General features: G+C 39.0%; 1 protein-coding gene across 1 annotated transcript in view; it reads left to right on the forward strand.

Annotated features, from left to right (window-relative positions):
• The window catches only part of SUSD4 (sushi domain containing 4), an 88,115-nt gene extending 60,902 nt beyond the window's left edge, over nt 1-27,213 (forward strand). Inside the window, 7 exon segments of the mRNA XM_032216812.1 lie at nt 961-1,149; nt 16,279-16,292; nt 16,294-16,471; nt 17,205-17,222; nt 17,225-17,351; nt 19,776-20,158; nt 27,185-27,213. Of these exon segments, the coding sequence (XP_032072703.1) occupies nt 961-1,149; nt 16,279-16,292; nt 16,294-16,471; nt 17,205-17,222; nt 17,225-17,351; nt 19,776-20,158; nt 27,185-27,213 (938 nt within the window).
• Nucleotides 27,214-27,463: the final 250 nt, after the last annotated feature.

Genomic DNA, 27,463 nt, shown 5'->3' on the forward strand with positions numbered 1-27,463 from the left:
AAAGTTAAGAGAAAAGTTAAGGGAACTGTTATTACTTCTTAGTTTTTATTTTGCAAAATAAATAACACTTATAAAAACAATACCAGGAAAAGGCACAACTGACAACCTGGCATCTTAGATATTTTTCATAAACTCCCCTTTGAAATATCCTCAGTGAGAATTCCTTTTCAGAAAAAGTTAAAAGTTCAAGCTAGGCATCTTGTTGGTTTCTATGTGAGAGTATTTGTTCTATAACTAAGCTTTTATTAAAATTATTTTAGTATTAAAATATGTTGATAGAAACAATTACAGATTGATTCAGAACTATGCTTTCATGAATTTTTGAATATTTTATTGTAGTTTTATTTAGCATCTAAAGAAAGGTAAGAATAAACCTAGTCTGCCAGGAAAGTCTTCTGTTCACATAACTTTCACTTTGATAACACTGGAGATTTCCTGTTGGAGAAGTAATGAGTAACTGGAAAGCTTCTGTATTGACTATCAGAACCATTGCAACTAGTTAAAATAGATTAAAATCCATTTATTTATGTCTATATTTTAATAATACTAATAACAATAAATAAAACATTAACATAACAGTTTCAAAGGAAAGGAATAATTCTTTCAAATAATTTCTGTTTTTTTTTTTTTTAAATTTAGATGTCTAAGGCCACCAAGCTCAGTGATGATTGGGAGACCTCAGAAATCTAAATGAAAAACAAAACAAAGAATGTAGAAAATCGTACATCAAAATAATTCTATGTTGAATTTAGTACTTTTGTTATGAAGTGTATGCTGAACAATTAGAAGTTGTGATGTAGCATATTTGGTGGGAGCAAGGGAATTCAAGAACGACTCAGCTGAAGTAATAATTTGCTGTTCAGATGAAGGAATATATATATTTATTAAATTTATTGCTAAGTAGCTATTTTAAAAAACAAATACCTCATAATAAGACACCTCCTTCTTCTTAATTTGCAGGTTGCCTGAGACCACTGCTGCTTCCTCATAGTTTCACTAATATATCTCAGTTCGAGTCTTCCTTCCCAGTAGGATCAATGATATATTTTCAGTGTTTTCCGGGATATAAATTAGAAGGTGCAGAGTTCCTTGAGTGCATGTATAATCTTATCTGGTCAGATAGTCCACCTAGTTGCCTTGATGTGGAAGGTAAAACATCTTCTATGTTCAGACAAATACTGGTAAAATCTCAGTACAGTTGTACTTGGTCTAGTAACTTTTTACTTGATCTTCATCTCTTTTTTTTAGTACACAAACAATGTGTTTTACAGATAAATTATATACAGTATGTGTCTGCTTAGAATTAAGTCTTGCATTCAGTTCAATAAATAAAAAAAATCAGGCAAAATTATTGTAAGTATGTATATATTCATTATTAAAAATAATTATAGGTTGTTTAATATTGTGTAAAACTATTTGCTTACAATATGCATTAATTACATGCATATTGCATGAAATAATTGATTAATGAAAGGAAAATAGAGATGTTGTATGTCTGTGAAACTAAAAGAAAGCAGGACATGATACATATCTCAATGAAAGTAGTCTGATTTTGTGGAATAGAGTTGATAAATAAGTGCAGGAAAGCTAAGGTTTAGGTTTGATTGAATGAAAGGATAAAGTCATTGTCAGAAAGTATGAATTGATGTAATCCAAATTATAATGGGGCACATATTGAAGTAAAAAATCATAGATTGATTATAGTAACCAACATGTGGATATACAAGAATCACAGGTGAATTTTGGGAAACACTGTGCAAAATTCTGAATGAGTGTCATTAAGCAACAGGGGGGATTATTCTGCTGGAGATATGAATGGATAGGCAGGATTAAAACAAGAAAGTAGGGGAAAATGATGATTGGGGCATTCATCGATCCAAGAACAAACTAGAATAGTGATTCTTTGGTTAGTATTTGCTTAGAAAAAGCATGTTAGTTTCAAATATGAGTCTATTCATATGTATTCATGGGGAATAAGAATAAATGTAAAAGCACAATTTATTGAATTAATTATTATAAAAGCCTGAGAGAATTAGTAAAGGATACAAAGATGATTAATTCTTCTGAATATAGATAGACCATTATATGCTAGTGTCAGGAATGGATATTGGGAAAAATAGATGAAAAAGGCAAATAATTCAAATAATGTAGAGAGAAACTAGGAAGTCACAGTATGTATTAGAAAAAAGTATTAGAAAATAGGTTAATGGAAACACAAGGAAAGAAGATGTGAAAACTTTTTGGAACAAAGTTAAAAGAAATGTGTTACAGAATTCCATAGAAATAGGTGGTCAAAAATGTTTGTTCCTAATCACAACAGTACCAAAATTATAAAACATGCATTATGACTCCACAACTCCAGTTCTATCCTTTCATTTCATTATGTCATCACAATGTGTTATGTCATCATAAGAAAAAAGGAAATTGTGTTACAACACATGTTTCATCATTTACCTACCCTCTTCCTACAGAATAGGTGGCTAGGTACCCTTGCATAAGTTGATGAGTAGGAGTAGTGATAATATTTGTGATGATATTATCATGTGAATTCTGTGACATATTTTCTTGGGTCAGATGTTCAGATGCAAGTTTATAATATCATTTGTATGAGTATTCATTGAATGTGTATCATTTTGGTATCATCTTGATTTTTTGATTGATTCCCTTTCCTTCAAAATAATTCTTAGTATAAATAAAAAATAACACAACCCTCTTTTCATTCTGCTCCTTAATTTGTATAATAGTCCCTTTTTAGAGGATCATACAGATAATTCACTTCTGGCCTTGAAAAAGCTTTAAATTTTAATCAGGCTTTTAAATGAAATTCACATATACATCTATCCATCATGCTATTCATTTTCAGGGTAAGCAGTATTATGCAAGGGGGCAGAAAAGAATAAGAAATAGTAAACTGAAGTATTTGAAGGCACAAGATAAGAAAAGGTAATGCAACTAACTAGTTTATATTTACACTGCTCATTATGCCTTTTGTATCTTCTGTCATCTGCAAATCATCCTTGCTTCCACCACATTCATAGATCACTTTCATATGCTGCTTTTTCTTTAAATTTTTCATCTCTGTCTTTTTGAAGATCTCACCAACTCTCTTCATCCATAGCTTTCTCATTCTTCTGGTTCCTCCTCTTATTTATTTAATGATACCCTCATTAGTAAAATGGTACATTTAGACTGGAAGATGCAACTGTTAAGTGGATTCATAATTGAATGACTACACCCAGAGAATATTCATAAATGGCTTTGCATCAGCTTCAAGAGTAGTACTGTGGAGTGCCATGTGCTTTGTCCCGGTTTCTGCACTAGTCAACATTTTTAATAGCATGCATTACAAAAAAAACTTACAAGTTTAATCAATTGTGGTCAAGCCCCATTGGACATACTGTTTCTAGTTCTAGACATAGCAGTCTAAGAAGACATTGTTGAACAGGAGCAAGTTCAAAGAAAGGGTAACAAGGTGAACCAAGAATTAGAAATCTTGTCCTGTGTGGAATGGTTCAGCAAACTTGATATGCTTTTCTGCAGAAGAAAATGTTGAAGAGAAATATAGTAGCAGTCTTCAGATATCCACAGGATTATCATGTAGAGAAGGAAGTGAGTATTTGGTCAGAAGGCAGGACCTGAAATGATAAGTTCTAACAGCAGGGAAGTTGATCCAGTTTAGATGTTTCCTGATTGCAAGAGCTATCAACCAGTGGGACAGGTTGCTTGGTGATGCCATATGTTGCATTTTATTGCAGATCTTTAAATAGAGATGAGATAAACATCTCTGCAAAATATTTTAGCAGATTCTGCACTTGAGAAGGTTACGCTATTTGACCTCTCCATTTTCCTGCAGCTCGGCGGGAGAGACTACAACAGGATTTAGTCACAGCCTGATTGGTCTAGAGACTGAGGGAATTTTCTTAAAGTCACCATCCTTCCCTATTGGCTCCCAGTTTCTCTCAGTCTCCTGGTCCAAGCACTGTTTTTGGCTTCTTGAGATACTAATAATTGTTATTTAATTGTTATTTAATTCAATTAATTGGATATTCTAAATTGCTAAATTATCAGACTGCCGGCCACCGAGGCTGCTAGTCAGTCTCATGAGGCAGGGCTCCCGGTCCTTGCCTCTGGGCCGAAGGGGCTTGTCCGACTCCTGGGCGTGCAAGTGTGACAAGCTCCTATCGCAGCTGAGTTTTGCTAGAGGCTTAAAGCGACTGGAGGACAGCCACGTTGCTGGGATTATCCCAGACGCACCCTAAAGCCACTGCTCCTTAATAGCTTGCCATGGCGGAGGAATTTGGGCGCATCATTACAGCCTCTAAAACAAGTGACTTTGGGTGGCAAACAATCATAAAAACAATTAAAATAGTTAAAACATAGTACAAAAACCCTTAAACACAAATAGCAACCAAGAGATACTATAATTTGTCAGCTTCAACATAGCCAGAAAACTGTCCTTCCCACATTCAGAACCCTAGGCCTGGGCAGATACGTAGCTACATCTTCAAAGCCTTCTGAAAGACCATCAGGGATGGGACATCCTAATCCCAGGAGGAAGAATATTCTAGAAGGCATGCAGAAAAGCCACACCTCCTGGTCTCCGCAGCCATCATTCCTTGGCCTATGGGACCCGGAGCATGGCCACCCTGCCTGTCATGGAGGCTTCGGAATCTGAGTCTGATGATAACAGGGAACCAGCCCTGACTTCTTAAATAAGAAACACCAGGATGTTTTTACTTAAGAGGAGCTTTGACTTAAGACTAATAGTGGAAACAACCATCTATTACTCCAGTTCTCTGTGCCTTGCCTTGCTTGCCAGCCTTGCCTTAACAAGTGATCAACAGCCCTTTCTGTGCATTGCATTCTGGAACCGTTTGACCACTCTTGTGCCTGAGTCTCTGGACTTGGAACTCTTTATTAATGCAAATTGCTAGACTGATGGAAACTTGGTTACTTCAAGTGTGTTGGCACCTGGCTTTTTGTTGCTTGTTATAAGTAAGTTTGCAGTTGCCTCTTGGGTGTGTGGGTCTATGCTTGGCTTGAGACAGGACATTGCCAGACTGGATTGGATACGGGACATAACTGAAAAAGATGGTCCCTCAGGTAATCCGGTCCCAAGCCATGAAGGACTTTAAAGGTAACAACCAGTATATTGAATTGCGCTCAGAAACACACTGCCAACCAATTCAGCTCCCAAAGCAGCAATGTTATATGTGGCAAATAACTGGCATCATTTATAACCCATGTAGCTGCATACTATATCAGCTGAAGGTTCTGAATGCTTCTAAAGAAATTTCGGCTGGTGGGATCCGAAACAGACCATTTTCTGACATAGCACCCATCCTCTGGAATATCATGAACCCCAAGGGGCGAGCCACATGATCTTCTGAAAGGTTTTGAAGACCTTGCTCTGCCAACTGGTCTGGGGCCCCTATGGGGGTGTGACATTCTGGAGGTTGCTAATGGATTAGGTAACACCCAACTTCCTCCACCTGCATCTTTGCTCCCTTCCTTGGTCAATTTAATTTTAACTGAATTTTAAATTTAAAATCTGTATTTTAATATTTTAAATGGCATTTTATTGAATGATTTTAAACCATCTTTATTGAGATGGGCAGCATATAAGATGGATGGATAGATGGGTGGATGGATGGATGGGTGGTTGGGTGGGTGGGTAGGTAGGTAAGTAGATAGGCAGGTAGGTTGGTTCCGCCTTATTTCAAAACATTGCCTCTTTATTCCCCTGCTCTTTTAATAAAAAGTATAAAAAAGAAGCTGGTCCTTTGCTATAAACTCTCACAGACATATATATCTATTTAAAGGAATAAATAACGATTTGGACTCTATTGATTAAGTAAGATCTGGGGAAAAAACCCAATAAAATGGTCCTATTTAGAACATTCTTCCTTCTGCATTTTTAAGAAGTAAGCTTCTTTTTCCTTTAGATTTTTTTTCTTAAAGGATTTTCTGTACATTAGTATTTGAAAAATGAAATAGATTGGCACCATAAACTGTCAAATGAGAATGAAAAGTCAAATTGTTGCAGAAAATGCTGTTTGTCCTTTGTACAATTCGGTGTACAAGAATTGTATTAAAAGGTGTCCTGTAATTTCCAGAGTATATGCAAATAGAAATGTTATAGTACTTTGTAATGATGTTTCTAATGTGAATCTGAGGAGAATGTAACATTTTATTTGTAGTTTTTATACTCATTTAAAGCTTGTAATCTTCAAGAAAGGAAAGGCACATAAATTCAAAGTCTTCTGTGTTGTCCTGAAGAAGCCATCACTGGACCCAGCCAGTTTGAACAACTACCGTCCAGTCTCCAACCTCCCCTTCATTGGGAAGGTTGTTGAGAAAGTGGTGGCCTCGCAACTCTGGCAGTCCTTGGATGAAGCCAATTATCTAGACTCCTTTCAGTCGGGTTTCAGGCCTGGCTACAGCACGGAAACCGCTTTGGTCGCACTGACCGATGATCTCTGGAGAGCCAGGGATGGAGGTCATTCCTCCATCCTAGTGCTCCTTGACCTCTCAGCGGCCTTCGATACCATCGACCATGGTATCCTTCTGCGACGGTTGCGAGAGGTGGGGGTGGGAGGCACCGTTTTTCGGTGGTTCTCCTACCTCTCGGACAGGTCGCAGTCGGTGTTAGTTGGGGAGGAGAGGTCGACCCCTAGGCCCCTGAAATACGGGGTTCCTCAGGGTTCGGTCCTGTCCTCCCTGCTATTTAATATCTACATGAAGCCACTGGGTGAGATCATTCGACGGCACGGGATAAAACACCATCAATATGCGGATGATACACAGTTGTATCTGTCCGCCCCGTGCCAACTCAGTGAAGCGGTTGACATGATGTGCCAGTGCCTGGAGACTGTTAGGGTCTGGATGGGGGTTAACAAGCTTGTACTCAATCCAGACAAGACCGAGTGGCTGTTGTGTTTCCCTCCCAAAAACTTGGTCAATATTCCATCATTCAGGCTGGGGGGTGAAAATCTACGCCCCTCAGACAGGGCTTGCAACTTGGGGATCCTCCTGGATCCACAGCTGACTTTAGAACACCATTTGTCGGCTGTGACCGGGGGGGGCATTTGCCCGGGTTCGCCTGGTGCACCAGTTGCGTCCCTACCTGGACCGGGAGGCGCTCGCAACAGTCACTCACGCCCTCGTGACCTCAAGACTGGACTACTGCAATGCGCTCTACATGGGGCAGCCCTTGAAGAGTATTTGGAGACTTCAATTCGTCCAGAACACAGCCGCACGAGCGATTGTGGGTGCACCTCGGTACACCCACGTTACACCTATCCTCCGCGAGCTGCACTGGTTACCAATCAGTCTCCGGATACGCTTCAAGGTGCTAGTCGTAACTTATAAAGCCCTTCATGGTATTGGATCTGGGTACTTGAGAGACTGCCTGCTGCCAATTACCTCCCACAGACCCATTAGATCTCACAGGGTTGGCCTCCTCCGGGTGCCATCTACCAGCCAATGCCACCTGGCTATTACCCGGGGGAGGGCCTTCTCTGTGGCAGCTCCGGCCCTCTGGAATGAACTCCCTGCAGAGATTCGGACCCTCACCTCTCTCCAGGCCTTCCGAAAAGCCGTCAAAACCTGGCTTTGCCGGCAGCCCTGGGGGGTGATGAGTTCCCTCCCCTCTCAACATGTATGGTTGTGCGACTGTTGTTTACTTTTTATTATTTGTATTTTGTTTTTTATGTTCCCCTTTTCCCCCCTTGAATTGTTCGCCGCCCTGAGTCCTCCCGGAGAAGGGCGGCATACAAATAATAAAATTCTATTCTATTCTATTCTATTCATAAAATAAAGAGATTATCTTCTGCCTTTCAAACCAATGCAAACTCTCATTTTACAAAACTGTTGGGGGATGTCATTGCCATCTGCTTAGTTTAAATTCCAGGCAGAAAATGTTCATGTAATATATCCTAGATGCTTCTCTAGGGGGAAAAATGAGACTTAAGTATAGTATTGAATAGCCTCCAGGGAAAATTACTATATTTGCTAATACGTGAATTAAGTAAATATGCAACCAAATAGGACTAGCAAAAAGGAGAAGAATTTTTCTTTTTGTGTTTCCCTGAAATTTACGAAACTTCAACTTCGTTGAAGTTAAACTTTTGAGGTCCTGGGACTCTATTTTGAATTTAGTTTTTTTTCAATATCTCCACTGAAGTAATAGAAGTCAACAGGGTAGACTTTATCATTGTCCTGACAATAGTCTGCCTTTGACAGTGTATTTATTTTATTAATACACTTTATTTTACTCTAGCTACAACTAATCTAATGATTTTTTCTGCTTGCCTAGAAAACACTGCGTGATTATTCTGGCTAACAAACAATATCATTTGCTGTAATCTATTTGCTGACACTGCTGTTAACATCTTTGTATTAACATCAATCAATGAGATTTTATTATAATTAGCACATTAGGTATGATCTTTACCTAATTTTGTTATTACTGTAATATAAAACTGGTTAAATAACCCAATAAAATTCCCTTCATACACTTGATAAAATTTTGTATCAAAAGATATGTAAATATTTTAACCCATAAACCTGGCTTAACAAAACATAATTGCTACATTCATACAAATTGCTATTGTTAGTTCAAACAAAGAAATTTCTATTCTGTAATGTAATGAATTGGTTTCATGTAATGAACTAGTTCATACAACATGATAAAATAATGTCTGGGCTTCCAACAACATACTGAAACATCAAATATCTAATCATAGTCTAATATGATTTGTAAATTCAGCTATTCTGTCCAAAAGCAACATAGCATGTTTTAAAAAATATATATTTTAAAGCTAACTCATACTCTCCAAAGGGTATAATACAAAAACTTGACTGTGGATTTTGCATTATGATAATGACTTTACATCGTCTTATTTTGTTTCTGTTTCAATTTCCATTATTCACAGTGGATAATAACCTTATTCCAGTTGTTAATTATTTTTATGCTCTAGGGCATTTCTATTTCCTATGATAGATTGAATATAATTCTTTGATCAGAAAACATTATATTTAATTTCTTTGTTAAAGCATTGTACAATGTACTATACATGTGATGGCGAACCTATGGCTAGAGGTGGCACGCAGAGCCTTTTTCTGTGGGCATGCGCATCACCGGCAGCTGGTTTCCGCTGGCTCTGGAATGCTGGAAAATGGCCCGAAAAATGGTCAAAACCCAGACCAGTTTTCAGGCATTTTTCAGGCCGTTTTCAGACAGCTTTTTGAGCTGTTTTTGGCCCTGAAAATGGCCCCATAAATGCCCCCCCCCCAAACCCAGGCATGTGTGCACCGGCCAGCTGGCCTTTGGGTTTCTGGTGCTCTGGCGGACACATGCACATGCATGCCCACGTGTTTTAGTTTGAGCACTTGATGCCGAAAGGTTTGCCATCACTGTTCTTGGTATTTTTATATTTGATACTGAATGATTACAGTATGACATGTATCACCTTATTTTTTTTAAACTTCCAGTAAATTTCCAATGAATCTATCATTTAGGCCAGTGGTTCCCAAACTTGGCAACTTTAAGACTTGTGGACTTCAACTCCCAGAATTCTCCAGCCAGCTCTGAGCTTAAAGTTGCCAAGTTTGGGAACCACTGATTTAGGCCTATATTTCTAAGGCAAAACTTTCCCGCTGCCTGTCTGATTTGTTTTTCTTCTATTCTGTTTAGATTAAGTACAGATCCAAGTTAACCATGTAGAATTGTTTCTCTTCCTTTCTTTTTTTTAAAGATTTTTTTTATTTTGAATAAACACAACAGACAAAACACAAAAAACACAAAATCATCTTCCATTACAAATTGTAGAAAGTGTGCTGATTAGTTACAAAAACCTCCGTGCATCCCTTCCACAGTTATCACCTACAATTCATATCAAATCATATATTTTAAATCAAATATATTTTTATATATATTACTATCATCATACCTCAACCTTTATTTGACTATAATTGTTTTTACGTCCTTTTATATAAAATATTCCAGATTTAAAGCAAAACCACATAATAGCATTCCATTAGCTCTTCCCAATATCATCCAGTAACATTACATCTTATAACACGTTCTATATAAAATTGGTTATATTTAATAACAGAGTTTCTAAATCTCCTTTCGTAGTCACCATTTGCAATTTATATCAAATTTCCTCTTATCAAACCAATACATATATATGCATTATTACCATTATCAATCAATTATTTAACTGTATCCATTATCACTTCATTTTATACATAATGCTCTAAATTTAACTAAATTTGACTTAATTTTTTATTATAAGCTTTCATTACATCAATCTGTGTCTTTCCAGTAATAGTGCAGTCTTATGTCTCTTGCCATTTGTGACATTAGTATTCTGGTTATTTCCTAAGAAAGTTTTGTATGGACTTCTCTTCACAAATTATTGTTTATTGCATATCTTGTATAAGCTCGAAACCCTCCATCTGCTTCTTCGATCAGCTTATCTTTGGTTATTACTGGCGCTTCTGACAAAGTTTCTCTCCTTAGTTCCATCAATTCTTCTCTCTTTTCTTCTTCTATACTTTGAAATCTGGGGTAGAGCTCCAGTCCATCAACCACCCCTTTCCATATTCCACTCTTTCCATTTCCAACCACGCTCAGTTCACTGTCAGTATCAACAATTTTCTTGTCTTTTTTTTATTTTTTCCTTCAGTTTTTAGAACTCTGACCTCCACTTTCTTCATTTGATGAACATCCTCAATTTTTCCATCAAATTTACTGTTCTACGATCTGTGTTCTCCAATCTCTTCTCAATTTTCTCTGTTACTTCTAATAATTTTTGAATTTAAAACATAATCTTTTGCAATGTTAAGGGTTTTTTTATGTTGCGCCATTCTTCCAATTTGTAAACGCTGCCACTCTGGCATTCAAAACTTTTTTAAAATATAAGCAAGTTCATTTATAATCTTTCAAGACAAGGCTTTGTTTTCACTCCACTCCAGCTGCCAATAAAGCTCCTGAAGAGCACCTGTATAAACATCCCATGCTCTTTTCACTTTCATTCTCTGTAAACAAGCTGAGGAACCTTGAAATGCAAAGTCAAATGATCAAAGAGAAAAAAGAAAAGACAATATTTTCAAGCCTTCCAAGCCTCCAGCCTCCAAGTGGCAGTGTTAACTTCCTTCCCCTCTGTTATTTCCTCTTTGTATTCTTTTTATATCTTGTTTATATTCCAGGCTTAAAGAAAAGAAAATTCTTAAATGGAGCAAAAAAAAAAAACCCATCCAATCCAGCATTATAAAAATAAGGAAAAAGATTTTAATCCATGGGTATAAAAAAAAAAAAAAAGTAGAAGAAGAAAAACTTCCGTTCAATTTAAAGAATAGAAAACATTTGCAAAAGTTCCAGCCGTAAAAGAAAATTTTAAAAAAGGATAACACACTGTCTAATGTAGCTTAATTTCGTTGCTTGTTCACTTCTGTTTTCAAATTTAATTTAGCTTTAATTTTTTTGGGGGGGGGAGTGTCCTTTATAATAATAAGATTTCCTCACCAGATGGACACACTTTCTCTTTCCATTTTCCTCCTGTTCCGGAGCGGTCCCAACTTCAGCAGCTTCAACGGCTGCGCTTCTGAGATTCTCCTGGATCAATCAGGGACTTTGCGGTGTCCCTGAGATCAGCAGGACGTACTCTTCCCTGTCCCTGTCTCTTTGGGACGGTTTAGGTCCAAAGGACCGTCCAGTGGCAAAAGTATCAACTGCGATCGCACGTCGTGTCGTTACAACATCAGCTCCTCCTCTCTCTTCCTCTCTCTTCCTTTCTTAATATTGCTTTTGGGGACTAATTATCATGGACCCTAACGTATTGAGTATTTATGGATGTCTAGAGAGAGCATTACTTGAGCTTAAACGTTTCTTTTTAGAGAAATTAATCTCTATGATAGGAAATCTTTTCATTTTGCTTGCTGTTAAATCAAAGCATTTGATTTTGATTAACGGTTACTTATGTTAGATTTCTGCAACCAGAAGAAAAAAAGTGATAAAATTTCCATTAATCATCTATAGTTAATTTCTGTGGTTTGCTTATTGCAAAAGATCTGTTTGACCAATACTAATAATTATTTCCTATTTATCAGTGTTATTTTAAGCCAAACAAGGAAAGTGTTTAAGACCTTCTGCTGACTTCCTGATGAAACTTCTAGTAATCCTTAAGTTGATTCCTGCTGGAAAAGCTTTCTGTGTGAATATATGCTCTAATTTTACAGTATATACAGTATTATAATTTATAAAGCCTTAACCAGTAAAAATGCAAAGAAAGCCATGCTTTAAAGTATATGGAAGAGTGTTGCATATTACAATCAATTCTTTTTGAAGATTCATTTAGTGTCTGATTGTATTCTTTCAGGGGGAGGAGTGGAATTACTTTTGAAATGCATTATTTATGTGAGTAGGTGGAAGGGGAGAAATTACTGAATTGTGATTTCTAGGAAAAATATACTGTTGTGAATTGGTGCATGCATTATTTATATTCATGCATAGATCTTTACTGTGTAACAGAGCCATGAAATAAACATAGCAGCCTATGGGGAGAACAAGAGAGAAGATTGCTCCTTCCTCAGAAGGGAAGGAACCTGGAGTTTTAACAAACCTAAAACTGGAAATTTGACATCTGGCAATTGAATAATTTATTTTTGCAAGTTAGCCTATGGAAATAGATTCTAGTAACAGAAATTGAGTATAGATTTATAGACGTTTCCATTCATTTTCTTTAAATGACAGCCATTGCTTTCATCATACGATGGAAGTGGCAGGTATAATAGGAAACAGAACTTGCTTAATTTCTAAACCGAGATTAATTTGGCCTTCGTGTCTAAAATGTATGATTATTTTTCTTCTCCATTGTATAATTCACACACATTCAATATATAAAAAATGTTATGGCCATAAAGCATAATGGAATATTGAGTATTTCATTTTCCCTCAAGTTTGGAGTGTTGGTTTTGAAGTGACATGTTCACACCCACCTCCTTGACAGCGTTTCTGCCTCAATAGTCTGTGAATGTAATCACTACAGGGATTCCTTGTTTTGGTCAAGCCTTGCAGCTTCTCCATTTTTGATAGTAATCTCTGTTTTGTTTTGTTTAGTACAGTTTCACATAACAGAATCGGAGAATGCATCTAGATCCTCGGTCTTGATCTAATGCAGCTAGTACCTCACAATTTAAAAGCAAGTCAATGTTTTATTTCCAGTGTTGTAGCACCTTGGCTAGTCTTTTAGCCACTCACCTGGCACACTACTTATGCCTAGGCTAGGGATCTGCTTGCCTGACAACCCTTTCAAGATGGAGAGAAGTGTTCTGACCCAGCCTTTGCAAGCAGTGAGAAACCGCTTACTCACAAGTAAAACAATCCCCCCCCTTTTAAAACATGGCAGGAACAGTCTTTGTTCAAGTTGGATAAACAAAAACAAAAGTAAGTAGTCACAAAAGCAAGTCTTTTTCACTTCTGAAACTGGCAAGAATAGTCTCTGTTCACATGAGAACTCAAATAAAAAAAGTCCTTTCAATGATTAAGCCAAGCAGAAACAGTCCCTGTTCACACCAGCTGAGGCAACTTCACTCCCTGTTATTTTCCAGCAGGGAGACTCAGTTGGCACCTCAAATATAGGGCAATTAGTCCCAACAAACCTGGTTCTAGCAAAGGAATCTGACTTGATTGATGTACACTGGAAAATGAATAGTTGTCTGCGACAACAGGCCACTTCCAAACCCCTACTATTTATTTCCCAGCCAGGAAGGGGCTGGCTAGCGTCTACATCTTCTTTTCTCTGAGAGCCGGCTTTTTGCCTTCGGTTACTCTCCTCTCCTCACATATGTTCATCTAGGAAGGGCTCATCTGTTCTTCCCCATCACTCAGCTCAGGCCATGAAGACAGCTGCTTCTCCACCCAGGGGTGGACAGAAGACCCCAGCTCTGCCCTGATTCTGCTTCCTCACCAGAGCCTTTCAAAGACTCCAAAGCTTGCCCAGGCTCCCTCTCAACCTCCTCCTTGTCTGACTCTGTTGCTAGCTCTGCTGGCAGCCTTCAGGCCACAACAAGGAGTGATTTTTGGTCATTGTACCCATTTGTGGTACCAACCTCTGCAGCTACCCCCTCTCGAAAGGTCTTCTTTTCAGTTTCTTGAGCAATTGTTTTGTCAGCATTTTGCAACAGTTAGATTTGCAAGCGTGGCCATTATCTCTTGTATCAATGGCTAATTTGTTGTCCAATTTGCTAGATCTTTTCTGTGTGCGAGGGCAGATAATTCTTATTGCCCCGTTGATAATGCTTCCAACTTGAAATCACAGCTTCTCTACACAGACACAATGCTCATGTTGCAGAGTGTCAGGTCTGTGGCTTCTTGACATTATTGAGATCAGTAAGTTCAACTGAAACTGAGTGGCAGGTCAGAGGGTAGCACAGATTTCAATTGATCTTGCATTGAACCAGGTAATGGTTAGACATTGCTCTACTTAGCACTTCTCAATAATCTGACATCATTAACAGCTGACTTAAAGTACCTTCCTATTAGGAAATAATTGATCATAGAAGCAACATTTAGTGCTCATGACTATCAAGTTAATTGATGATCAGACCTGTCCCCAAATAGGTTGTTGCAAATGAATAGTGAGTTTAATTGTACCGATTATCATTCATGCTTCTAGACATTTTCCCAGCCAAGCTGCAATTTACCAATCTGTGCATTTAGATCATCTGCCAACATGAAGAGTCCTCTTCATGGCCTTCATTTATAATGCTGTATGATTCAATGTAAAAAGGGGTTGTTGGTTTCACTATTCACCACTGTTGATGCATAGGCCACAAAGATAGTAATCAGTGCAATTCTACTGAGAATGAATGTGACATCAAAATTTGAAACTGCTTCAAACCTGATGTCACCTATTCGTTCTACCTATTGTTGACTATGGATTCTATTCTCCAAGCAGACATTCACCACAGAATAATAACAGTGCAGGTACTGAGAACTATTTATGCTGCAAAGAACCTTTTTGCCAGATCCAGACATAATTTAGTAAAAAAAACAGCTAAGAGTTATATATGAGCAATGGTGGTACAGTGGTTAGAATGCAGCATTACAGGCAAATTCTGCTGATTGTCGATTGCCAGCAGTTCGGCAGTTTGATTCTCACTGGCTCAAGGTTGACCTCAGCCTTCCATTCTTTTGAGATCGGTAACATGAGGACCAGATCATTGGGGGCAATATGCTGATTTTGTAACCTGCTTAAAGAGGGTTGTAAAGCACTGTGAATCAGTATATGTGCTATTGCTATTTCAACAATTTGTACAATTTTACATACACTTAATGTGAATAACTCCTGGTTTCATTCTAAAGATAGTATAGCTGGTCTCTGAAGTTTCAGTGTAGATCCACAAAATACTAATACAAGGTTTTACCAGTTACTGCTGGCAATTTGTGATTGTGCTATCTGGGAATATTGAAAATAACAGAACATTGGACTGGAAAAACTGGAATGGGAGTTGTGTTAATATGTAATATTGGTGATTATTTCCTTCATGTTATACTAGTAACAAAGCACTAATAGAAATCAATATTCCTGCCTTTTCACCAAAGTCTATTTCATATCTTAGATTTGAGCAAATACACCAGGCACTACAATTTCATTGACTTCAGAGAAATTTGGATATTTGGGTAGTTCTCTAAACAGAAATTTAGGATTGTTTAAGAATTTTTATTAATTAACTTTTGATATATCTGTATTAAGAATTTTTAAATTAAATTAAGTTGCTTGTTTTAGTAGGTGTAGGAATGTTTATTGCAATAAAGTGATGTTTTTTTTCCAATTTTTATGTTCCTACTGAAATGTTACACTGTCAATTAATTGTAGATTCTAGCATATATTTCATTGACTAAATATGAAGCAGGCTTAAAGTACTTTATAAAATTGTAAGAATGAAATGGAGGCATAATACTGGGAATATAATTTGTGTAAAGTTTATTTTTGTTATTTTTAATAAACCTTGACATTAATGTTTGCCCAACAGTGTTTTCAGCAACAGTAATTGTTAATTCTTTTTTATTCATAGCATTGCACCTGCAGTTGTGCAGAAACTAATCTGTTGATGTGTAACATATAGGTACCTATGGCATAAAATTATCGATATGTTTATGTTTTGACTGAGGTGGCATTACATAGAAATATTGTTACATTCTTATTTCTGTTAATGCTATTACTATAATTAACTCACATTTTAAAAAATATTTTATTTATGTCCAAGTTTGTCCGCTACCATCCTATGGTGACTCATGGAGATTATATCTGCCATCCGCGGCCTTGTGAACATTACAACCATGGAACTGTGGTTGAGTTCTATTGTGATCCTGGCTACACTCTCAGTAATGATTACAAATATATCACCTGCCAGTATGGAAAATGGTTTCCATCATATCAAGTATACTGTATCAAAACAGGTAAGAACAAAGGAATCTGGATATTAAATGTTAAACATTAATTTTTCAAATAAAAGTATGTTTGAATTGAAACTGCCTCCCACAATACGTTATTACTTGTAGCATTATTTTGCTTTCAAAACAGAAGTATCCACAGGAGGTGTCCCAATCCAAACCCTGCTCCTTTTGTATGTGTGCAATGTCAATATGCAGTGGCTCAGTGACTAAGACACTGAGCTTGTCGATCAGAAAAGCAGGCAGTTCAGCAGTTCGAATCCCTAGTGCCGTGTAACGGAGTGAGCTCCTGTTACTTGTCCCAGCTTCTGCCAACCTAGCAGTTTGAAAGCAAGTAGAAATGCAAGTAGAAAAATAGGGACCCGGAGATGTCTTCAGACAGCGCTGGCTCTTCGGCTTTGAAACGGAGATCAGCACCACCCCCTAGAGTTGGGAATGACTAGCACATATATGTGAGGGGAACCTTTACCTTTACTAATGTCAATAGATATATCAACAATGTGTAGCGCCCAGGAGCATAACCATCATCTTTCTGTTTTGAGCTGCAGATATCACTGCTTTCACATGTGATAATTTATTAGATTGAAAATAATTTTATAAAAGCAAAAATAAATGTGAGCAATCATATTTGTTGTGTTGTAGCTCTGTAGCTTAGCTTGTAGTTCTGGTTCTAGATTCTCCTTGTATGCAATAAAAGGCAATTATTATCTAGTGTTTCCTATTACTCTTTGTTTCACAGAACAAGCCTGGCCAAATACCAGGAAACTCTTTACGAAACATGGAAGATTGTAGCATTCACTGCTACTAGTGTTCTTCTAATGCTTCTGTTAGTTATTCTTGCCAGAATGTTCCAAACCAAATTTAAGGCACATTCCTTCCAAGGTTAGTATTGGTTTAATTTTGCTGGTGTACAAAGCAGTTGATGATTGTTAGGAATTTTATTTGCAATTGATTTGTACTACAATTAACTTATATAACTGTAATAACTGCTGTTTTCTGAAAACAGTATGATCAATGTATCCTATTAAAATAGGAATCTTGCGCTTTTCAGAGTAGGCAAATGTTCTCATCAATTGCATCCAATTATTATTTCTTTGGCCTTCCAACTTCCTCTCAATCCTTTCACGCTTTCTTCATAAAATTGTTTTATAATTAAACTTCATTCTATATTCCCAAATCATCTAATTATTTATGTTCATTCTGTACTAATCATTCACTTTTGTATCCAGTAAATATTTACTTTTGACCATATCTCATTTTATACAATTCTAAGTAATGTCTTCCTCCATTTATTCATGCTTTTTCATTTCTCTTGACCTGGAAAAACATTTATTTTCATATAACAAAAGTGGACAGAAGCAAATTCTTTATATAGAGACATTTTCATTTCTTTAAGCAAACACCTATTCTGTGTAATAAACACAGAATATTAACCTCTATTTTAATACCAGAGTTTTGTATGTTTAAAATTATTATATTCATCTTCCCATCTTTAATAAACATCCCAGCAAGATACAAGTAATTAACTTCAGCAGGATTCAATTATATATAAGAAACTTCTTTATATACAATACCAAAGAGCAGAATTCAGCATACAATATCAGGAACACAGAAGCAATATTCATAGAAGCAAGCCATTACAAAGTAGAGAGATACAGAGGCTAATATTGTACAGAGGATGGACAAGTTAAAGAGACCAAATTACTCATATACAGTTCAGCAAGTCTAAGCCACGCCCAGACTACAAACATCAAATACTATGTTTCAGTTTCCAAACAGTCTCCATTGGCTAACCCTGTTACCTTGTCTATCCAAACAATCCCTATTGGCTGATCTGTTACCATGTCTATCCAAACCAGAGTGGGTTGCTCTGGTTCGGCCAAACCAGTAGTAGCAGCGGCGGAGGGCTCTGCCCACTCACCGGGACACTTTTGTGCATGTGCAGAAGCGTCATGTGCACACACAAGCGAACGGTAGTAAACTGGTACAAACCCACCACTGATCCAAACAGTCCCCATTGGGTGACGTGTTACCATGTCTATCCAACAGTCCCCACTGGCTGACCTGTTGCTTTGGTCCTGTCTATTCCAGTCTATGAACATACTCTGACAAAAACTCATCTACCTGTTCTAACTTTTCACTGTTTAATGTACAGCTTGTATTTCCCCCATCAAGCCCACTTACCTTGATCAGTTACTTAGTTATTCATTTAGTTCTCTTTGATGTGGGGGGGATGTGAAACAGACACTGAAAGAATTTTCTACAATGGAAAACAGTTTTCATTGACTGCAAAGCAAAGCTGTACACTTACTATATAATAAGTGAATTGGAATTATCTTGTTCATTTCTAAGTACCCCCACAAACTCTTTCAAAGGTAAACATAGCTTTTCCTTGTTCAACAAGGAGGGAGACCCATACAAGCATGAAATGTTTTAGTGGGTAAAGCATTCTGCTGGCAAATGCGAACAGTTGTCTGGGAAGCTTCAGTGTCTAGTTTAAAAAAACTTCACTGACTACATCATTTCACTTTTTATGCCAAATCTTTTTTGATTTTTCAAATGTATAGCATATTCCTTAAGCAAGACTCCTATAGTGGCATTGGGGCTGCAACTCCCAGAATGGATCCAAGAAATTAGGCCAATCAGCCTGACATCATGGAAAAAGATAATCAATAAATCAAATGGAGGATTTGTGGGCATGTTAGATATGAACAAGGTGAACAGGAAAGGAACATAAGTTTGTTAAAAATGGTTCATGCAAGGCAAAACCTATATCCATCTTTGATAAAGTGATTAAATTAGTGGGCATAGTAGTCTTGGGCTTCCCTAAAGCATTTAAATAAGCAGATGAAAGCCTACTACTTTTATATTTTTATATATTGATAATATGTGTGATAGACAGTACCACCACCCACCAGATGGATTTGTAATTGGCTGACCAACCATACCCAGTTTATAGCCCTTATTGGAACTACATCTACATGAAGGGAAGCTTGCAGTGGGATACCTCAGGGTTCTGTTTTGGGCCCAGTTCAATATCTTCATAAACGATCTAAACGAGGTGATAAAATTATAACTCATCAGATTTGCAGATGACATCGAGCTGGGGGGGAATTGCTAACATTTTGGAAGATAGATATACTCAAGAGTCAGAAAGATCTTTACAGACTTAAGCATTGGGCCCTATCCTAATAACTGCATTTCAAATGACTTAAAATTTTGTTCTTGAAGAACTCTGTTTCTGGCAAAGGATGTTTAGCCATTCTCAACATCATTTTTATACACATGTTCTCTCTTTTCTCTGATGTAGAGATACTCAAGAGAATTGCAACAGTGGCCCAGACTTTGTGGTGGTGGATGGTGTTCCTGTCATGCTTCCTTCTTATGATGAAGCTGTGAGTAGTGGCATAAATGAGTTGGCATCAGGATGTGCGCCCCCTGCAGGCCAGGGATATGTTTTTCAAGCCGATGATCAGAATCCTCCAGCTTATCCTGGACCAGATGATTTGAACAGGTTGCCAGCTGAATTTGACACGTGTGACAGCATTTCAGGCTCTTCAGAACTTCTCCAGAGTTTATACACATCTTCTGCATGTCAGATGGGAGCTCATCCTGTCTCAGACAGAACTGATGTTATCAACAGCACCACTGAAGAAGTAGCATCAACCAGCCCAAGCATTGATATTGCTGATGGTAATTTTGAATGTTGAACCTTATGTAGGATTATTTTAGCATCATTTTTTTCCATATGGAAAAGCCATGAGATTGTGCTTGGGAGAAGCAAACTATCCTCAGATCCGTGGTCTGTCTCTTTGTTCTACCTTCTCTCTCTCTCTCTCTCCTTCCCACCCCCATTTTTTTTCCTAGCAGAGGCTTCTTACAAGCCACATTTTCACTGCTGGTCCAGAAAGCACATATCTGTCATTTATTGACAGGAAATGAACTGGTGGTTGGTGGTTATGCTTCATCATCAAAGTTAATTGGAGGGCACCAGTTAATTATGCCATTCAGAGTCTGAATGTCTGATTGTGTTCCTGAAATACTTTTATTAATATTTATTTTCTGTTATAAGGTGCAGTTCTGATTCATTTCAAAAAGGCAGGGCAAGCAAAGCGAGTATTATTGTTCATAATTAATACTATGTGTCAACCAAATGTATTGTTGTTAATGTTTTTGTTGTGACCGAGAATATTTGTTGGAAACTCTAGCTAGTTTTCATAGACAGTTATTTATAGAATCAGTAAATAATTAGGGAACTTAAATAGTTATCTAAGTGTAGAATATGAAGATAGCCATGTATGGCTATAACATGAGCCCAATTTCAGGGTTCCAAGTAACACCCCCTGTCAGTCCTGGAAGCCATCTTTACTGTTGGAGTTTCAGGGCCGCCACCCATATTCCAAAAGCTCCAATCTTTTTTGGTCAGGTGCATATTTGAAGTTTTGAGGATATCTTGTGAGCACCCCAAATTTTTGAAAAATTCCGAACTCAGAATAAAAAATTCTATATTTTGATAAAATGAAAAAAGTAACATTTTCAGTGTTGAGTTTTTGAAAACCCAAGAAACTCCAAAACGCAAAAAAAATTCCGTATTGAAGCTAAATATTTATTAAATTTATGCCACCTGTCTCACTGTCCAAAGCGACACTGTGGCTGCATAATATAGGAATACTCAACCTTACTGTATATTTTGTGTTTGTGTTTGCTGGGTTTTTTTCAAGTAGGTTGCTGGTTAATTTTTGTTACAGTTCATAATCTTTAATTTTTATGTAACAAGAAATTTAAAACAATGATAATTTTAACTTTCTGAAATGTAGCAAACTATTTTATGATTTATGATTTAACTTTATTTGTATGCCGCCCTTTTCCCTGGGGGGACTCAGGGCGGCTCACAATTCAGGGGGGGAAGGACAAAACAAGTTATACACATGAAGACAATACATCGTTAAAAAGCACAACAGTCATACTATTCGGGTGGGGTTGAAGTCTTTAGCCCCAGGCCTGTCGGGACAGCCAAGTTTTAAGGGCTACGCGGAAGGTCTGAAGGGTGGTAAGGGTACGAATCTCCACGGGGAGTTCGTTCCATAGGGTCAGAGCAGCCACCGAGAAGGCTCTCCTCCGGGTAGTTGCCAGTCGACATTGACCGGCTGATGGAATTCGGAGGAGGCCTAATCTATGGGATCTTATTGGCCTAGTGGAGGTAATTGGCAGTAGGCGGTCTCTCAAGTACCCAGATCCAATACCATGAAGGGCTTTGTAGGTGACAACTAGCACCTTGAAGCGCACCCGGAGATCAACAGGCAGCCAGTGCAGCTCGCGGAGGATAGGTGTTACATGGGTGAAACAAGGTGCACCCACGATCGCTCGCGCGCTGCATTCTGGACCAGCTGAAGTCGCCGAATACTCTTCAAGGGCAGCCTAGAGTACGTTGCAGTACTCCAGCCTAGAGGTCACAAGGGCACGAGTGACTGTTGTGAGAGGCTCCCGGTTCAGGTAGGGACGCAACTGGTGCACCAGGCGAACCTGGGCAAATGCCCCCCTGATCACAGCTGACAAATGGTGTTCAAAAGTCAGCTGTGGGTCCAGGAGGACTCCCAAGTTGTGGACCCTATCTGAGGGGCATAGTATTTGACCCCCCAGCCTGAGAGATGGAACACTTGGCCAATTAGTGGGAGGGAAGCACAACAGCCACTCGGTCTTATCTGGATTGAGTACAAGCTTGTTAACCCCCATCCAGTCTCTAACAGCCTCAAGGCCCTGGCTCATCACGTCCATCGCTTCATTGAGTTGGCACGGGGCGGACAGATACAACTGTGTATCATCCGCATACTGGTGGTATTTTATCCCGTGCCGTCGAATGATCTTGCCCAGCGGTTTCATGTAGATATTAAAAAGTAGGGGGGACAGGACCGAACCCTGTGGCACCCCATATGTTAGGGGCCTAGGGGTCGATCTCTGCCCTCCGACTAACACCAACTGCGACCTGTCCGAGAGGTAAGAGGAGAACCACCGTAAAACAGTGCCTCCCACCCCCACCTCCCGCAGTCGTCGCAGAAGGATACCATGGTCGATGGTATCGAAAGCCGCAGAGAGGTCAAGGAGTACCAGGATGGAGGCGTGGCCTCCATCCCTGGCTCTCCAGAGATCATCGGTCAATGCAACCAAAGCGGTTTCTGTGCTGTAGCCAGGCCTGAAGCCAGACTGGAATGGATCAAGATAACTGGCTTCCTTCAAGGACCGCTGGAGCTGAAAGGCCACCACCTTCTCAACAACCTTCCCCTCAAAGGGGAGGTTGGAGACTGGACGATAGTTGTTTAGAACGGCTGGATCCAGAGATGGTTTCTTCAGGAGGGGTCTCACCACCGCCGCCTTTAAAGTGGGGGGAAAGACCCCCTCCCGAAGGGAAGCGGCAACAACCACATGGATCCAGCCCCGTGTCACCTCCCTGCTGTTAACAACCAGCCAGGAGGGGCACGGGTCCAGCACGCATGTGGAGGCACCTACATCTCTCATAGCCTTGTCCACGTCCTCAGGGGTAACAGCTTGAAAATCAATCCAGCGATGACCTACCAGATTATCCCTTAGTGCCTCGGCTGGTTCTGCAGGATTGGAGTCCAGGTCCGCCCGAAACCGAGCAACTTTATCCGCGAGGAACTGGACGTAGTCCTCAGCCCTGCCCTGCAAAGGATCACCCGTATCCCTCCTATTTAGGAGGGAACGGGTTATCCTGAACAGGGCGGCTGGGCGCGACTCAGCGGAAGCAATCAGAGTGGCAATGTAAGTTCTTTTTGACGTCCTGATTGCCCGGATGTACTCTCTGATGCAGGATGTTAAAAGTGCTCGGTTCGATTCGGATTTACTGGATCTCCAATGGTGCTCTAGGCGTGTCTTTTGGCGCTTCATCTCCCGGAGTTCCTCAGTAAACCAAGGAGCCCTCCTGTATCCACTGCCTCAGAGCGGCCGTAGAGGCGCAATCCGGTTAAGAGACTCCGTCGCTGCCGAGTTCCAAGCAGCAACCAGAGTCTCCGCCGGACTGCGGGCGAGGGTATCAGGAATAACCCCAAGCTCCGTTTGGAACCCCAAGGGGTCCATAAGTCGCCTGGGGCAGAACCACCTGGTCGGTTACTCCTCCCTACAGTGGGGGTTTGGTCTCTGAAAGTCAAGCCTCAGTAGGTAGTGGTCTGACCACGATAGGGGTACGATCTCACTCCCCCTCAGACCAAGATCACAAGTCCACTGCTCTGAGAGAAATACGAGGTCGAGCATGTGACCCCCGAGTGGGTTGGGCCCCGAATTACTTGGGTCAAGCCCATGGCTGTCATGGAAGCCATGAACTCCTGCGCTCCATCAGAGTGTTCACCGAGCGAAGGCAAATTGAAATCCCCCAGAACCATAAGCCTGGGGAACTCAATTGCCAGCTCGGCTACCGACTCGAGGAGCGAGGGGAGGGCTGCTGCAATGCTGTTGGGAGGCAGGTACGTTAACAGCAAGCCCACTTGACCCTTGAGGTCCAGCTTCACCAGCAAGGACTCACACCCGACAAGCTCCGGAGCAGGGATCCTACGAGGTACTAAAGACTCTCGGATAACAATGGCCACACCCCCACCCCTTCCTGAGCTCTCGGCTGATGGAGCACCTGAAAACCCTCTGGGCACATCTCTACGAGGGGGACTCCTCCCTCCGGGCCCAGCCAGGTTTCAGTGATACATGCCAGGTCTGCCCTCGTCTAAAATTAAGTCCCGGACGAGAGGAGCCTTATGAACTACAGACCTGGCATTTAGCGACAACAGCCTGAGACCAGGGTCCTGATTACTCGCGCCATCTGGCCTTGGAGTGGGACTCATAGGGCCGGAAGGAGGGATCTCTGTAACGTAGCGAGCTCTCCTTCCCCGGTAATGGCCAGCCCTAAAGTCCCCGCCATATCTGCCCCTCCCTGTTATGACCGTAATGCTCCGGCCCACTCCCGTGTCCGCAATTCCCCCAACCACCCCAATGACCCCTGCGTTCCTCGGCAGGTCCTCCGAATCAAACACACTCATTCATTCACCCAAGCAGTCCCCACGTAATAATTAAAACACACAAAATACAACAATAATAGGTTAATAAAAGTGGGATCATTCACTCAATCATATGCATATCCCATGCATATCCCATACAAAGAGAGAAAAAAGAGACAGAGAAAAGAGGGGAAAGGAAGATTGCGCAGCTGTTAAAAAAGGTGCATTTTCTCTGTGCACAAAGGACTCTCAGTGAACATACTATAAAGCCCATGTTTAATATCTCCCCACTTGTGTCTGTCCCTCAATTATCTCCAGCCAATGCCAATAGAGATGGAACCAATTGGTTGATTACTAATTACATGCTATCAATAACAAGAGTTGGAAGGGACCTTGGAGGTGTCCAAGTCCAACTCCCTATTGTACAATACAATACTGATTTCTGCAATTCTGATTTTTTTAAAGAACTTGATCAAGTTGTGGTTGTTGGTTCTGAACATAGATTTTCTCCATGATGAGATGGAATCTATATCTGCTGTCTTATTAATTAATATTGTCTTTAAGTCTCAATTTCTTGGAGGAGTGTTTTTAAATCCCATTAAGGGATTTTGGAACACTCAGAACAAAATGGAATTTTGTCCCAAGTCAGGATAGAATTTCCACTTTAAAACTTTCAAAAGTTTAAACTTTAAAACTTTTCAGATTCTTGGTAAACAGTCAGATAAATTATTTTCCAGAAAAGGGCTGCATTTTTATAAAAATGGGTGCAATAAGAGGTATAGTGGATGAGCATTTTACCCTCCTAAAATACTCAGGGTTATTTTGGGATTACTTGAGCATATTTACAGGGAAAGCCAGGGCTGCAGCACCTATATCACTTCCCCCTTGATGATGTCTATGGAATTTAGGTGAAATCCTTGGGGCTCTCTGAATATGGTTGTTTTTTTGCAGATATTTCATTACCTAACCAGTAATGAATCACAACTATATCAGTGCTAGGGTACAAAATAGCCCAAGAAAGTGGGTGAAAAATGATGTGGCTAATGATCATGGAAGCATGCCTCAGATTAAACAACATAATAACAGAGTTGGAACCTTGGAGGTCTTTTAGTCCAACCCCTGCTCATGCAGGAAACCTTATACCATTTTAGGCAAATGGTTTTCCAGTCTCTCCTTAAAAACTGCTAGCGTTGGAGCATCCAGAACTTCTGGAGGCAAGTTGTTCCATTGATTAACTAATAATAGCACACCACAGAAAACCTCAAGGCAAAAACCCAGCACTCATGATGTTACCTAGTTGGGCAATGAAGCATCTGCCAGAGAACAATTAAGCTCAAGGAGCACCATGCACCTAATCTAAATTCCACAGATATCCTCAAAGGGGAAGTGATCAACCCATAATTCACCCCTGAGGTACATATATTCTCTTCTATTGGATTTAGATGACTAAAGACAATTCTGGTACTTGGTTTTTAAATTTGTTTAAAGTGGAGCAGGCTGAAAAAAGAAGTCATGCTGATATCTTAGTTACACCCAAATTATTTTTTATTATAACATTCAAGTTATCCAATTAATATTTCAAGATCCTATAAAATCATGTTCTTTTGCAAAGTATGGATTTCTTAATACCAGTATGTGCATTTCAGTGGGCTAATATGCTGAATATAATTGTCCTGTAGTCTAACAGCATCTTCTACAATATCAAAAAGTACAAAATTAATGTTTGTAATTTATTATAAGTAAAACAGTGAAATTATGCAAAACCCACCATTCCAGGAATTGAGTGTTCTCCATAATATTCTGTTCTTCTAAATCGAACTTCTCCAGTCATTCCCAGAATAATCTGGAAGTTTTGGGAAGCAAATCTTGCAAATCTTTAGTTAATCATTCACAGTTCCAGTTGAAACAGGTATATGAAGAGAAATGAACAGGTCTATTCCTGAAACTATAGAATTTATTTGCTTATATTCTCCTTTGTTTATTTGTTTATTTGTATTCAGCCTTTATTATTTTTCAGACAAATCTGAGCAGCGACATATCAAATTTCCCTAAAGACAGAGAACTCTAAAAGCCCTAACATATTTTAATCTTGAAATCCCTCATGTTCTAGAACAAAGCAGAATGCAACAAAATTAAGTGGACAGTATAGTGTCATAATGATTCAAATGACCCAAATTAATCTGAAATATATAAGTGGTCCATGTTTAGTGACTGCCCTGTGTAATGACCATTCTTACTTATGACAGTAACGAAAAAGTAGCTTTATAATCAGTCTTCAAATAAAGTAGCTTTATAATCAGTCTTCATATTTATGACCTTTGAATGTCTGAAACACAAAAAAACTGAAATAAGATCATAAGCACAGTCAAGCCTTTTTTCTTAATGACTGAATTGTGGTCACTAAATGCGGACTATATGTATGCCAAATTTAAGCTATATGAGAATTCATCCACCATAAGACGCGTTAGCCAGAAAACTGCTTCATCGCACAGCCATTTATAAAGTGCCTTGAATAAATTGAACTGATTCTATGAAGTCACTGATTCTGATTATACAAGTAGCAGAGAATAAATACAAAAGATTGCCTGAATTTCTGCATAATTGAATTATCTTAAGAACTGGCAGACTCATTGCTGATATGTTATAAACACAATAAAATTGCAGGACATTCCAAATGACAGTTCACAATTAAAGCCCATTAATTCTTTCTTTTATTTTCTAGAAATTCCATTGATGGATGAAGACCCTTAATCTGCACAAATATTTCTCATATCTTGTTGGGGCGGGGGAATAAATCATTTACATATGTATACATACATATCTATATTATCTATATGAATCTCTATATAAAGACTGATTACAGATGGAGGCAAGGATATTTTGTTTTTATAAATCTTCCTCATTATAATGTCATCAGATTTTGTGTGCATATTTTAAATCAACTTTGGGGTTGAGAGCATCAGCTATTCAACAGCAGCTTTACAAAATGAATCCTGAGGAT

This window comes from Thamnophis elegans, chromosome 4 (assembly GCF_009769535.1).
Source record: "Thamnophis elegans isolate rThaEle1 chromosome 4, rThaEle1.pri, whole genome shotgun sequence".
Classification (NCBI taxonomy): domain Eukaryota; kingdom Metazoa; phylum Chordata; class Lepidosauria; order Squamata; family Colubridae; genus Thamnophis; species Thamnophis elegans.